Consider the following 11,847-nt stretch of genomic DNA (forward strand, 5'->3'; position numbering starts at 1 on the left):
TCCAGCAGGAGGCAGGAGATGTTCTCAGGGTCACAGCAGAGCTTGGATCTGTTTCCAGCAGGAGGCAGGAGATGATCTCAGGGTCACAGCAGAGCTTGGATCTGTTTCCAGCAGGAGGACGAGATGTTCTCAGGGTCACAGCAGAGCTTGGATCTGTTTCCAGCAGGAGGCAGGAGATGATCTCAGGGTCACAGCAGAGCTTGGATCTGTTTCCAGCAGGAGGCAGGAGAGAGACACCAGGAGCTGACGTGTCTTTATTCACCTGAGAGCTTCTCACACCTGAACAGGCTTCATGTGTTTGTTCCATGGGTTCATTGATCTGGTTGATTCTGGTTTGTACTTTTACAAACCAGTAACCAGTGAAAACAAGCATCTGATGAATTGATCATATATTGGATATAGGAAATTGGATCGATTTGGAGAAAGTGGAGAAAGAGTAGACGTGCATATTGGAATGCGGCTACTTGCAAGACCAAACAATCTTATCTGCTTTCGGCCCCCCCGACCAGCACGGGCCTGAAGGCTGCTGCTGGAACAACAACTCCCCTGAAGAGCGCTGCAGTGAGACTCTCTTGCATTCCCCCCCCCCCCCCCCCTTCCCATAGACACCTGTGGATTGTTGTCCCGTCTAGGACCCTATCAAGGCTGTCTCCATAGACCAGAACTATCTGTAGAGCAGCCTGCAGCCCGGTGACCTGTGTCCATCTGAGACATGTTCAGGGACGAGTTCAAGTTGTCACACGAGCAGCTTCAGTTCAGATTGGATTACACCTGAGAAGACAAAGCAGGAGGCAGCGTCATGTTGAATCACCAGGAAAAGGGTGTGAGTGTGTGAGTGTGTGTTGTGTAACGTTGTGACTGATTTACAGGTTTCTCTGCGGAGGGAAGGATCTGAAAGGATCCGGTCTGGCCGGTGTCCCGGCTCTGTGTCTGAAAGGAAACCAGATTCCTCTGTGAGGAATTCACACGGTGATCCGGATCCGCTGAACCGGTTTCTCTGTCTCCACGTCTTCACACCTTGAGATGTGGATTCTACCATTCTTCACATCACTGTTAACACACAACTTTACTATATCATATTATATAATGTGATAAGACATTACAAACTGACAGATTTAAAACCGACACTGTTCTGGTTTTATACAAATTTGAAATAAAGTGTTAAAATGGGTGTTTGTGCAGATTCCCAGCTGATTGGCTTTCCCCCGGTGATCAGGTGGAGGTGGGCGGGGCCAGGCTGTCAGCAGGTGGAGGTGGGCGGGGCCAGGCTGTCAGCAGGTCATCAGGAAGTTAAGTGACAGACCGGAGGATGTTCACCGTGAGAGTAGGTCAGTTCAACTTCCACCTCTGATTTCAAACTGCTCTGGTTCTGCTGAACTCTACATGTGTGAGTTAAGTCTGTGAGTCATAGTTTCTGTTGTTGGGACTAAATGAAGGATGTGATGTGTTCGCTCAGGAAATGTGATTTAATTCAACAGAGTCAATAATCACAGGAACACTCTGAAATGTAATTAATCTTTGTTATTTCATAATCCCAGCGATGACTCAACTTTTGACCTTTGTCTTTAACAGGAAAAACTAAAATGGCAAGAAGATCTAAAACAAGTAAGTCTGCATCCCTCAGGGGTGTGTGTGTGTGTGTGTGTGTGTGTGTGTGTGTGTGTGTGTGTGTGTGTGTGTGTGTGTGTGTGCGCGCGCGTGTGTGTTTGTTTAACATCTGTCAGAATATTAATAATAAAATGAGCCTCTCCTCAGAAGGAGCTGTTCATGAATCATAGTTGATATTCCGAGCTTCAGTCTGACTGCTTCCTCCTCCTCCTCCTCCACCTCCTCCTCCTCCTCCTCCTCCCTCTCTCTCTCTCTCTGTGGCCCTCAGGAGCTCTGCTGCTGCTGCTGCTTGCTGTGGTTATTTTAATCACAGTCGTTCTGCAGAGATACAGCGACACAGTGACGGGTGAGATCATGAGAGTAAAGATCCACATGACGGCTCCCTAACTGCGTGACTGCCCCTGGTGGCTGGATGCAGTATAGCTCATACAACCTGCCTCCTCCAGGTTAGCAGATGGGACATGGACCAAACCTAATGTGTGAACTCTTGTTTTTCCAGAGGAATTTCAACAGGTTTTATCCAAAAGCTTCGACAAGTCCAGGCCGAGCTCAGCAGGTGAGTGGTGGAGGAGCCCGGGTCCGTGTGAACCTCTGATGTGCTTCTGACCAAGATGCTAATGGATTAATCGATGTCTCCTCTCCAGCTGTTTCATGTCCGATGCCAAGAACCTGTCCTGAGAAGCACTTCAGCTTCTACATCCAGAGCGGAGCCGCCAGCGCCGTGCCTCCAAAGATCTGCTTCCAGGCCCAGATGTGAGTTTCTGCCTGAACGACTCAGGATCTGTTTCTGTGACAAGATGAGATCAGACGTAAATGTATTATGGGCGCCGGTAAAATAAAGAAAGAAAAGAATCCTTTTTTATTGCTAAATAAAACTGCTCTGCATTGTTTATTCTGCAAGTTTTCCTTTCGGCACTAGAGGAAACATCTGGGACGTTCTGACCACCGAACTCGTCGGCTGTTATTGATATTTGATGTTTCAAACTTTCCTCAGGGTTCTTGGGACAGCGATGAAAAATGCTGGATTGGGAATAAACATAGTTATAATAAATGGTGAGCGTTGGACCACTGCATCACCTCCAGATGGTTTATTTAGTCTGGATGATGGAGCTGCTGGTGTATTAATCACTCTTCTTCTTTAACAGGTAAAACCGGAGAAGTGATAAAGACGGGTAACTTTGACATGTACGGCGGAGGTGAGCCACAACTGATGAGTCATGATAGGTTTGTGATGACTGCGTGGTTCTGTTGGAGACCAACACATGGACTCTGGGTTTGTGTTGCAGACGTGAAAGATCTCATCGAGTTCCTGAACAGCATTGAGACGGGCACCATTGTGCTGATGGCGACTTTTGACGAATCTGCATCGAAGTAAATGTTTCTTCATTCTCATCTTCTGAAACGATTTCTTAAAGTAAAGACAGTCGGGTCCCTGAGGATGAGCCTCTGTCCCCAGAGCAGGTTCCTCAGCAGGTTCCTCAGCAGGTTCCTCAGCAGGTTCCTCAGCAGGTTCCTGACCTGCTGCTCAGTCTACTCTCATTCTCACACTTGGGATGCAATCTTTTCTACAACAGTACAAAAACATGTCCGTCACAACCAAATCAGAAAACTAATAAGTATTCTCATGTTAGAAGCTGGAGCTTGTGACAATAACTCCATCCATGTGAGGTCGGTCCAGGGGGAGGGGGGGGGGGGGTCCGGGGGGGGGGGGGGGGGGGGGGGGGGGTGCTGGTGTTCTGTGGCTGAACACGTGTTTGTGTGTAACAGGTTAAATGACGAAGGGAGGAAGCTGATCACTGAACTGGGAAGTTCTATGATCCAGTCGCTGGCCTTCAGAGACAACTGGGTGTTTGCTGGTGGGAAAGGAGCAGATGTGACGAGCCACTTAGAGAAGGTACCAGCACCGGGTCACACCTCATTCACACCGACGGCTCATTGATTCTGTCTTTAAGTTCGAAAAGACGCCAGACTGCTGCTGCCCAGCAGGTGGCGCTGGACACGACCAGGACGTTTGAACGCTCTCTGTGTTTTAACGTGTCTCCTGATTGGTTCAGTCTGAGCTGACACCTGGACCTTCAGGCTGGAGAGGATCCAGCTGCTGGAGCTTTCGTGTCTCAGGGACTGAAAAGACACCGAGTCTCTTCAGAAGAGATCGAAAGCGGCCATGTTGTAAACAGGGGTCAAACTACCTGAAATAAAAAGGAGACATTGTAACATTAGCTTAGCACAAAGACTGGAATCAGGAGGAAACAGCTAGCTTAGATTAGATTGTATGCTTAGATTGCATACAATCTTAGATCAAATGGATTTTTAGAATTTTGCTGATCTGCTAATCAATGAAAAGACCAATGGTGTGTTTGCTGGAGGATCTGCTGTCGTGCTTTGATCCTCTGTGTTTCTGTCCCTTCAGTTCAAGAAGAGTGACTCAGCAGTGAACATGTATGAAGGCTGGCCCGAGCTCATTGTCCTGGAGGGATGCATCCCCATGGTCCCGCTTCTCAAAGAGACCAAGTGACGGATCAGCTGATATTTAGTAGATTAAGAAGACTTTGTCAGAATCCGGCTGCAGCTGGTGTGTAAACCAGTCCAGTGAGTCCAGTGGGATCTTCCTCACGTCGGTGCAGCAGTGAGGAAATCTACACCTGAACACTTTGATCTCAATCTGCATGACGCAGACCAGAGCTGGGACCAGCTCCTCTTTGTCTCTGGATGGAGTCAAACATGTAGATGGTTGATCTGCGGGACTGGGGACTGGGGACTGGGGACTGGGGACATCTTTTACAATTAATGGGGACATCACCCAAAAGGACCAACTTGGACCTAATTCATCATCTTCCCACTCGCTGCCTTCGGGACTCGATGTCTCCACCCTGTGGTTCTGAAGTTCTCTCCTCACTCGTCAGAGCTGCTCATTGTGGGAACTGATGGTTTCTCTATAAATCTACGGTCTGGATTTTCCTTTTTTGATTTGGTTCTTAAAATGTGAATGAATTGAACTTTGTGTGAAGCTCTTTGTAACCTTGTCTAGATACGTGCTACACAAATAAAGTGATTCCATTGTTATCATGGTCTCGTCAGCATTGTAAACTGGGTCGTGAACTGAGCAAACACATCCGCGTCCTGTTGACTCTGTGCTTCTTCAGAACAGATGAGTCAATAAATGATCTTCTCTCTGTGATCACGACTCCATTGTCTGATAGGTGCCACGTGAACATGTGACTTTTTATAGTTTGTCCTCATCAGATAACAATAACAACCTGGTACGGAGGTGCGTTTGTTTTCCACTTCAGAGTGTCTGTCACGACTGACTGGACCAACCGGCCTGCAGGAGCCACGCTGGGAACGGATCTTCATTCCCTCAGGGAACCGACTCGTTACTTGAAGGTTCAGCACAGAACAGAGGTCCTCATGAGGTTTTGATAGTTCCCTCTGCAGGGACACTGTGGTTTGAAGTGAACGGTCGAGCACGTTAACATTCACAGGCAACACATCTGAATTTAAACACGGAATTTAAAAAAAAAAAATTCTATGAATAAAGGGGATATTTCATGAAATATTGTGCTAATAGATAAATAAAGTCTCCAGGACACGTTGATCTGATTCTTCAGGATTCTCGTGTGGGACCGATCCTCTCATTCTGAACAAATCAGAGTATTGTTTTCCTGAATGGTGAATACACGAATCAGTTTTTTATCAGAATCAGGTTTATTGACAGCAGAAGAAAGAAAATTGCCCTTGTGCTGATTTAAATTTTTGTATACAACTGTCAAATAAATAAAGAATATAAAAAAAAAAAGAATCAGGTTTATTGGCCAAGTAATTTTGCACAAACAGGGAAGTTAACTATGTAAAGTAGCTCTCAGCTGCTTACACAGAAAACACATCACAAAACAAAACAAAACAAAACAAACAGTCCGACCTGTGCGACGGTCTAAGAAAAGAAGTGCAGGTGTGCGTATTACAATTATACAGCGAGGGTGAAATAAGTAAACATAATTAAATATAATTATAATATATATTATATATAATATAATATAACTTGGGGAGTAACTGTACAGTGGTTATTATAAAGATCCAGGGTTATGGCACAGTGCCACAGTTGGTTGGCTGTTCAGGAGTGAGACAGTTAATCTCGTCCCACAGTACAAAACAAAATAAAATAAATGTTCCGTTTATTAACATAAAGAGGAAATGTATATTATAGTGGTTTATTGAATCTCAGTTAAGATCTCACTGAGAAAACAGGGAAATTAATGTAGATCCTAAATCTGAAGCGTTTCAGCGTTAAATTCTGACAATTAATTACATTTATTTCAGGTAACGTAGAACCGGAAGTAGACGCAAACCCTGTTTCCACCCGAACACTTTCCTAGAGGGACTCAAAAGCTCACATCTGATTGGCTGTGTCATTGCGGCCGCTGTGACGACACCAGACGAGCGGGAGCAGCTGATTGGCTGGAGCGGTGAAGCAGCGTCGATGGCGGAGTGAGGAGAATCGTTTGTTCGCTTCTTTCTGGATTCACGTTCATTTGTCTCAGCTCCTGCTCCGACTCTAATGGCGACGTTAGTTCTGGACAACGGAGCGAACACCGCGAAGATCGGGTTCAGCCACGAGGCGGTCAGGTGGGTCCCCGAGGAGAGGAAGAGCTTTAACAACCGGAAGGAAGCGAGTCCTTCTTCATCTGTGTAACTCTGGGGCTGGTGTGTGACGTGTGTGTGCATGGAAGGATTTATCCATAGTTGAATTATTAAGTTTTATTCTGACAATGTGTCATAATTCAAGTTATTAAAAAGTCAAAGTCTTCTTCTTCTTCAACTTCTACCATTTCTTCTTCTACTCACATGGTTCTAAAGACTCGATGCTACAAGACAAGCAGTCACCATTAGCATCACACTGTGTTTACACACACACAGACAGACACACACATCGTGCTTCATGTGTGAAGTTAACATGTACACATGTGTTAGTCTTTGTTTGGTTCTGATTGTGTGTAGAAGCCACATCGTGTGTTTGTGTTGCTGCAGCAGAGATGAACCCACAACACGAGCTCTGTCCACTAGGGGGCGCTCTTCTGCTCTTCAGTTCCCAGCTGCTGGATCGTGATGTTTCCTCAGACTCTGTTTCACGTCTTCTTCCTCAGAGTCATCTCCAACTGTCAGTTCCGCTCCAAGACCTCCAGGTTGAAAACCTTCACGGCCAATCAGCTGGACGAGATCAAGGATCCTTCCGGTCTCTTCTACATCCTTCCCTTCCAGAAGGTGAGTCCCACTGGGAGGCTGCAGACTCACCCAGCTGCTGGTTTCTAACTGGTTTCTCTTTCTCCTGGTTTGAAGGGTTACCTGGTCAACTGGGATGTCCAGAGGAAAGTGTGGGATCATCTGTTTGGAAAAGAGATGTTCAAGGTGTTTTTCTTTGTCTTTATTTCACCACGAAGTTTTCTTTTCCTGGAAGTGAAGGACATGTCTGTAATTTGATCACATGGTCTGACCCGACCTCACCCCCCCCTCCTCTGCTCGTGTTGGGTCAGGTGGATTTTACAGACACCAGCATCCTCATCACGGAGCCTTACTTCAACTTCACCTCCATCCAGGAGTCGATGAACGAGATCCTGTTCGAGGAGTATCAGTTCCAGTCGGCGCTGAGGACAAACGGTAAGTGAGCCTAGAGGAATCGGACAGGAACAACAGATTTACAGTCTGAGGTTTCAACGGCTGAAACAAGAAGTTTGGTGGATTTTGAGCTGCGATGGAAACTTGTTCACCTTCTGGTTTCCATAAAAGACTCAAATCTAGAGGAATCACTGACCAGGTGTCGTAGAGATGAACTGGTGAGGGTTGGGTCAAAGGTCAAGGTCATTGGTTTGTATTTCCAGACGCTTCTTCTTCTGTTGGGCAGTAACAGCTGTTTGTGTCTGTGACTGCAGCCGGCTCGCTCAGCGCTCATCACTACTTCCACACCAGACCCTCGGAGCTGTGCTGCCTCCTGGTGGACAGCGGCTTCTCCTTCACACACATCGTGCCCTACTGCCGCAGCAGGAAGATGAAGGAGGGGGTGCGCAGGTGAGAGGAGGCATCCACCTGCAGCTGTGTCAACGGGGGGGCGACCACATAATGCTGACGGCCTATTGGTTGATTGTGTCCCTCAGGATCAACGTGGGAGGGAAGCTGCTGACCAATCACCTGAAAGAGATCATTTCATATCGGTGAGTCCGCCTCACTCTGCTGCTTCCTGATTGGCTGCAGGTTTTCTTGTTGTTTGGTCAAAGGTAACTAAGTACACAGCTGAAGTACTGTACTAACTAGCTTCTGCTGTGACTACATGAAGTACTGTCACTGTGGTACTTTGACTACATGAAGTACTGTTACTGTGGTACTGTGACTACATGAAGTACTGTGACTGTGGTACTGTGACTACATGAAGTACTGTCACTGTGGTACTGTGACTACATGAAGTACTGTAGCTGTGGTACTTTCACTACATGAAGTACTGTTACTGTGGTACTGTGACTACATGAAGTACTGTAGCTGTGGTACTTTCACTACATGAAGTACTGTTACACTGGTACTGTGACTACATGAAGTACCGTTACTACATGAAGTACTGTTACTGTGGTACTGTGACTACATGAAGTACTGTTACTACATGAAGTACTGTTACTGTGGTACTGTGACTACATGAAGTACTGTTACTGTGGTACTTTGACTACATGAAGTACTGTACTAACTAACTTCTGCTGTGACTACATGAAGTACTGTGACTACATGAAGTACTGTTACTGTGGTACTGTGACTACATGAAGTACTGTTACTGTGGCACTGTGACTACATGAAGTACTGTTACTGTGGTACTGTGACTACATGAAGTACTGTTACTACATGAAGTACTGTTACTGTGGTACTGTGACTACATGAAGTACTGTTACTGTGGTACTTTGACTACATGAAGTACTGTACTAACTAACTTCTGCTGTGACTACATGAAGTACTGTGACTACATGAAGTACTGTTACTGTGGTACTGTGACTACATGAAGTACTGTTACTGTGGCACTGTGACTACAGGAAGTACCGTTACTGTGGTACTGTGACTACATGAAGTACTGTTCCTGTGTATTTCTTCTGTGGTTCTCTGGGTAAAGATCCAAGTAAAGATTCTCTCTTCCTGCAGTCAGCTACACGTGATGGATGAAACTCATGTGATCAACCAGGTGAAGGAAGACGTCTGCTACGTCTCACAGAACTTCTGTAAGGACATGGAGGTGGCACAGTAAGTGATCAAAAGGGTTGAACGTAATGTTTGTAGATAACATGTCACTAATGTAAAGTGTATTTCATTCACTTGAGGAAAATGAAATCTGCTCTGTTTCTCTGAATTAACGATTTCATAATCTTGTGACCTCAGATTGCAAAACGCTTCTGTAGAGCGACAGCAGCTGCTGAGCATTGAAACTGAAAACGGGGAAAGATCTCTTCTAGCTTAGTTTAAAGATTAGAAGTGGGAGGGAGAACAACCTCCAGCCTCAGTCCACCTGGATCCACAGGGCACCATGATATCACCTTGGTTTATTTTAATCCCAGTTGTGTTGGGGGTTGTTTGATGGACGGGCCTTGGACCAGGGGAGCTCGAGCTGGTTGTTGACGGATGGTTCTTCTGTTTGCTCTGTTCTCAGAAACAAGGCGGAGGAAAATACTGTGATGGTGGATTATGTCCTTCCGGATTTCAGCTCCATTAAAAAAGGCTTCTGCAAGGTGAGACTGCATCCGAGGGGATCTGAGGAGCTGCCTTGGCCCTGATTCACTTTCCCTGGGACCACGAGTCCTCATCAGTCTTTGTTCTCACCAGCCTCGGGAGGAGATGATGTTCACTGGAAAGTATAAGACAGGAGAGCAGATCCTGAGGCTGGTCAACGAGCGCTTCGCTGTTCCTGAGATGCTCTTTCACCCGTCAGACATCGGCATCCAGGAGATGGGCATCCCAGAGGCCGTGGTCCACTCCATCCAGTCTTTGCCAGAAGGTCAGCTGCTGTCCTTGTGTTGTGAACACACTCGTCTGCAGTGTGTGAAGATAAAGCCACTAACAGTTTCCTCTTCCATCAGAGATGCAGCCCCACTTCTACCAGAACATCGTCCTGACGGGAGGAAACACCTTGTTCCCCGGCTACAGGCAGCGACTGGAGGCCGAGCTGCGGTCGCTGGTCCCGGCTCATCTCCCCGTGTCCGTCCTGCAGCCTGCAGAGTGAGTGAGGGTCAGGGTCAGGGTTAGGGTCAGGGTTAGGTTCAGGGTCAGGGTTAGGGTCAGGGTCAGGGTCAGGGTCAGGGTTAGGTTCAGGGTTAGGACGCACAGGGCCGCACTCTGAGGCAACATCCAAACTGCTACGTTATCCAGTTAAAACAATCTCTGTCTATTCCAGCGTTTGGGCCCGTCCATACTAACGTGCCTGAGAAAGTGACCTGTACACTGGGCAAGAACCTACCGAATAATATGATGCTGGGTGTTAGTTCTGGGAGAAGGTCATGTGACAGGAGCCTGACGAATCAGGGAAGGCTATGAGCTGTTTTCTGCTCGTCCAGATTAGAACGCAGCCCAGAAGTTTTCAAACTAAACCTCTGGAGCAGAGTTGATGTGTTTTCAAATGAAACCGTCGTCGTGTGGATGTAGCCGACGGGACTAGGGTTGCAAAGGGGCGGAACATTTTCGGGAACTTCCCGGAAACTTTCCATGGGAATATTAAGCTCGGGAATTTGGGAAATTTTGAGAAAAAAACTAGAAAAACTAAACGCTGAGCAAAAAAAATCTATTTTCATTCAAAACTCTATTTTAAAGATGTATGGAATGCAGCACACCCTCAACTGTGCATTTCTCCATCACATGCACAGATAACTCCCAGCATCCTTCACTCTACAGCAGGGCTGTTGAGGCCTGCTGTAGAGTGAAGGACTAGTCAAGGAAGTTTCAATGGTATTACTGGGAAAATATATTAGCATGCTGATTGAGGATTGTTCATCTGTCCATCTAGCCTCTTTCTATTCATTTATCCATCAATATAAATATTTTTAAAGACGATTCCAATTGTTGGACCAACTATTTATATGTCTAATTGCTTTAGTGTTTTTTTACAAGCTTTTTTCTCATCTTATTCTACAGAACAATTCCACGTGCACTATCTCATGTGTGGAGACATTTCACTCCAGCCAATGTAGAAGGAAAGGATGTGTACATTTGTGAATACTGTGCAGAGGCCTATGTTAAGAATGACACAGAGATCCAGAAGCATATAGTCAAGTGCCCAAAGTTTCCTCAGGCCTCAAATCAGCCAATGACAAAGCAAAATGTTTATATTTATGTCTGTATATGACAAGGTAAATACAGTTAGTATAAATTACCCACACAATTTCCAGTTTATTCCCGTTAATTCCCATGGAAAGTTTCCAACTTTGAATATTCCCGGAATTTTGCAACCCTAGACGGGACCTCAAGCCTCTGATTCCTGGAGTCAAGATGGCGTCTCCTCACAGATCTCCTGTGTCTCTGGTGTCTCTGGTTCCTTTTAATGGTGTTTTCTGACTTGCAGTCCCATCTGTTACTCGTGGGAGGGAGGGAAGCTCCTGGCCCACAACCCAGACTATGACGAGATGGTGGTGACCAGAGAGGACTATGAAGAACACGGACACTGTGTTTGTGAAGACAAGTTTGACCTTTGACGTCTCCATGGAGCCTCAACTCCAGACTGTATCAGACTTCTGATAAACTCGACATGCTTTGAACGTGATTCTGAAACAGGATTTCCAACCAGTGAAATCAAAACTTCAGAGGGTTTTTCTACAGCAGTTACATTTCAGTTACTAGTGTTCTGTTGGGGAGGGTTACCAGAGGAACCCGAAGCTGAAGCCGGTCCGAGGGATGCACCAGGGGTTTGTTGAGCTGAGGTGGAAGTTGAATGTTCTGCTCTGCCCCTGGTTCATGGTTACAGGAAGTTACCAGGATCACGAAAAGGAGGCTGGATTTTCTAAATAAAAGCCCCAAGATGTTAGATGACAGAAACTTATTACATGATACAAAAATAAAAACTGCCACAAACATGAGCCAAGCATCTGATATACACTCTGTCTGCCTGTCACACTCACACTCACACACAGAATCAGCTCATCTCTCTGACCCGCTGTAGTTTAACAGGAGGACCGGATCCACTGATCATTTTATTTACATGTGACACCATGAGGACATTTCTAATCTGGTACC

The 11,847-nt window shown here is 46.1% G+C and overlaps 2 protein-coding genes across 5 annotated transcripts; both read left to right on the forward strand.

Moving 5' to 3' along the window:
* Positions 1–1,246: 1,246 nt before the first annotated feature.
* LOC128444076 (protein FAM3C) lies at positions 1,247–4,671 on the forward strand. Of its 4 annotated transcripts, none has more exons than XM_053426374.1 (10): positions 1,247–1,328; positions 1,573–1,605; positions 1,877–1,954; positions 2,108–2,164; positions 2,253–2,361; positions 2,603–2,661; positions 2,754–2,804; positions 2,895–2,979; positions 3,376–3,502; positions 4,019–4,671. In XM_053426374.1, exons 1-10 carry the CDS (start codon positions 1,310–1,312, stop codon positions 4,121–4,123), a joined length of 723 nt encoding a protein of 240 aa, XP_053282349.1. In that variant the 5' UTR covers positions 1,247–1,309; the 3' UTR covers positions 4,124–4,671. The 4 variants fall into 4 exon arrangements, with proteins under 4 accessions (XP_053282349.1, XP_053282352.1, XP_053282351.1 ...); XM_053426377.1 differs by having other exon boundaries at positions 1,284–1,400; XM_053426376.1 differs by having other exon boundaries at positions 1,284–1,387.
* Positions 4,672–6,030: 1,359 nt separating this feature from the next.
* Positions 6,031–11,690, forward strand: actr6 (actin related protein 6). The gene is made up of 11 exons (XM_053426572.1): positions 6,031–6,231; positions 6,750–6,867; positions 6,943–7,011; positions 7,137–7,260; positions 7,533–7,668; positions 7,755–7,811; positions 8,776–8,874; positions 9,278–9,356; positions 9,451–9,622; positions 9,705–9,843; positions 11,180–11,690. Exons 1-11 carry the CDS (start codon positions 6,164–6,166, stop codon positions 11,307–11,309), a joined length of 1,191 nt encoding a protein of 396 aa, XP_053282547.1. The 5' UTR covers positions 6,031–6,163; the 3' UTR covers positions 11,310–11,690.
* The last annotated feature ends 157 nt before the right edge of the window (positions 11,691–11,847 follow it).

The sequence above is a fragment of the Pleuronectes platessa genome, chromosome 7 (assembly GCF_947347685.1).
Source record: "Pleuronectes platessa chromosome 7, fPlePla1.1, whole genome shotgun sequence".
Taxonomy (NCBI): Eukaryota; Metazoa; Chordata; class Actinopteri; order Pleuronectiformes; family Pleuronectidae; genus Pleuronectes; species Pleuronectes platessa.

Bases quoted from the DNA above. Each gene is read 5' to 3' on its own strand.
- actr6 (XM_053426572.1), top strand. From the start codon at position 6,164: ATGGCGACGTTAGTTCTGGACAACGGAGCGAACACCGCGAAGATCGGG. The intron at 7,261-7,532 runs GTAAGTGAGCCT...CTGTGACTGCAG, and splicing joins GTCGGCGCTGAGGACAAACG to CCGGCTCGCTCAGCGCTCAT. The intron at 9,844-11,179 runs GTGAGTGAGGGT...TCTGACTTGCAG, and splicing joins TCCGTCCTGCAGCCTGCAGA to TCCCATCTGTTACTCGTGGG.
- LOC128444076 (XM_053426374.1), top strand. The intron at 1,955-2,107 runs GTGAGATCATGA...TTGTTTTTCCAG, and splicing joins ATACAGCGACACAGTGACGG to AGGAATTTCAACAGGTTTTA. The intron at 2,165-2,252 runs GTGAGTGGTGGA...TCTCCTCTCCAG, and splicing joins GTCCAGGCCGAGCTCAGCAG to CTGTTTCATGTCCGATGCCA.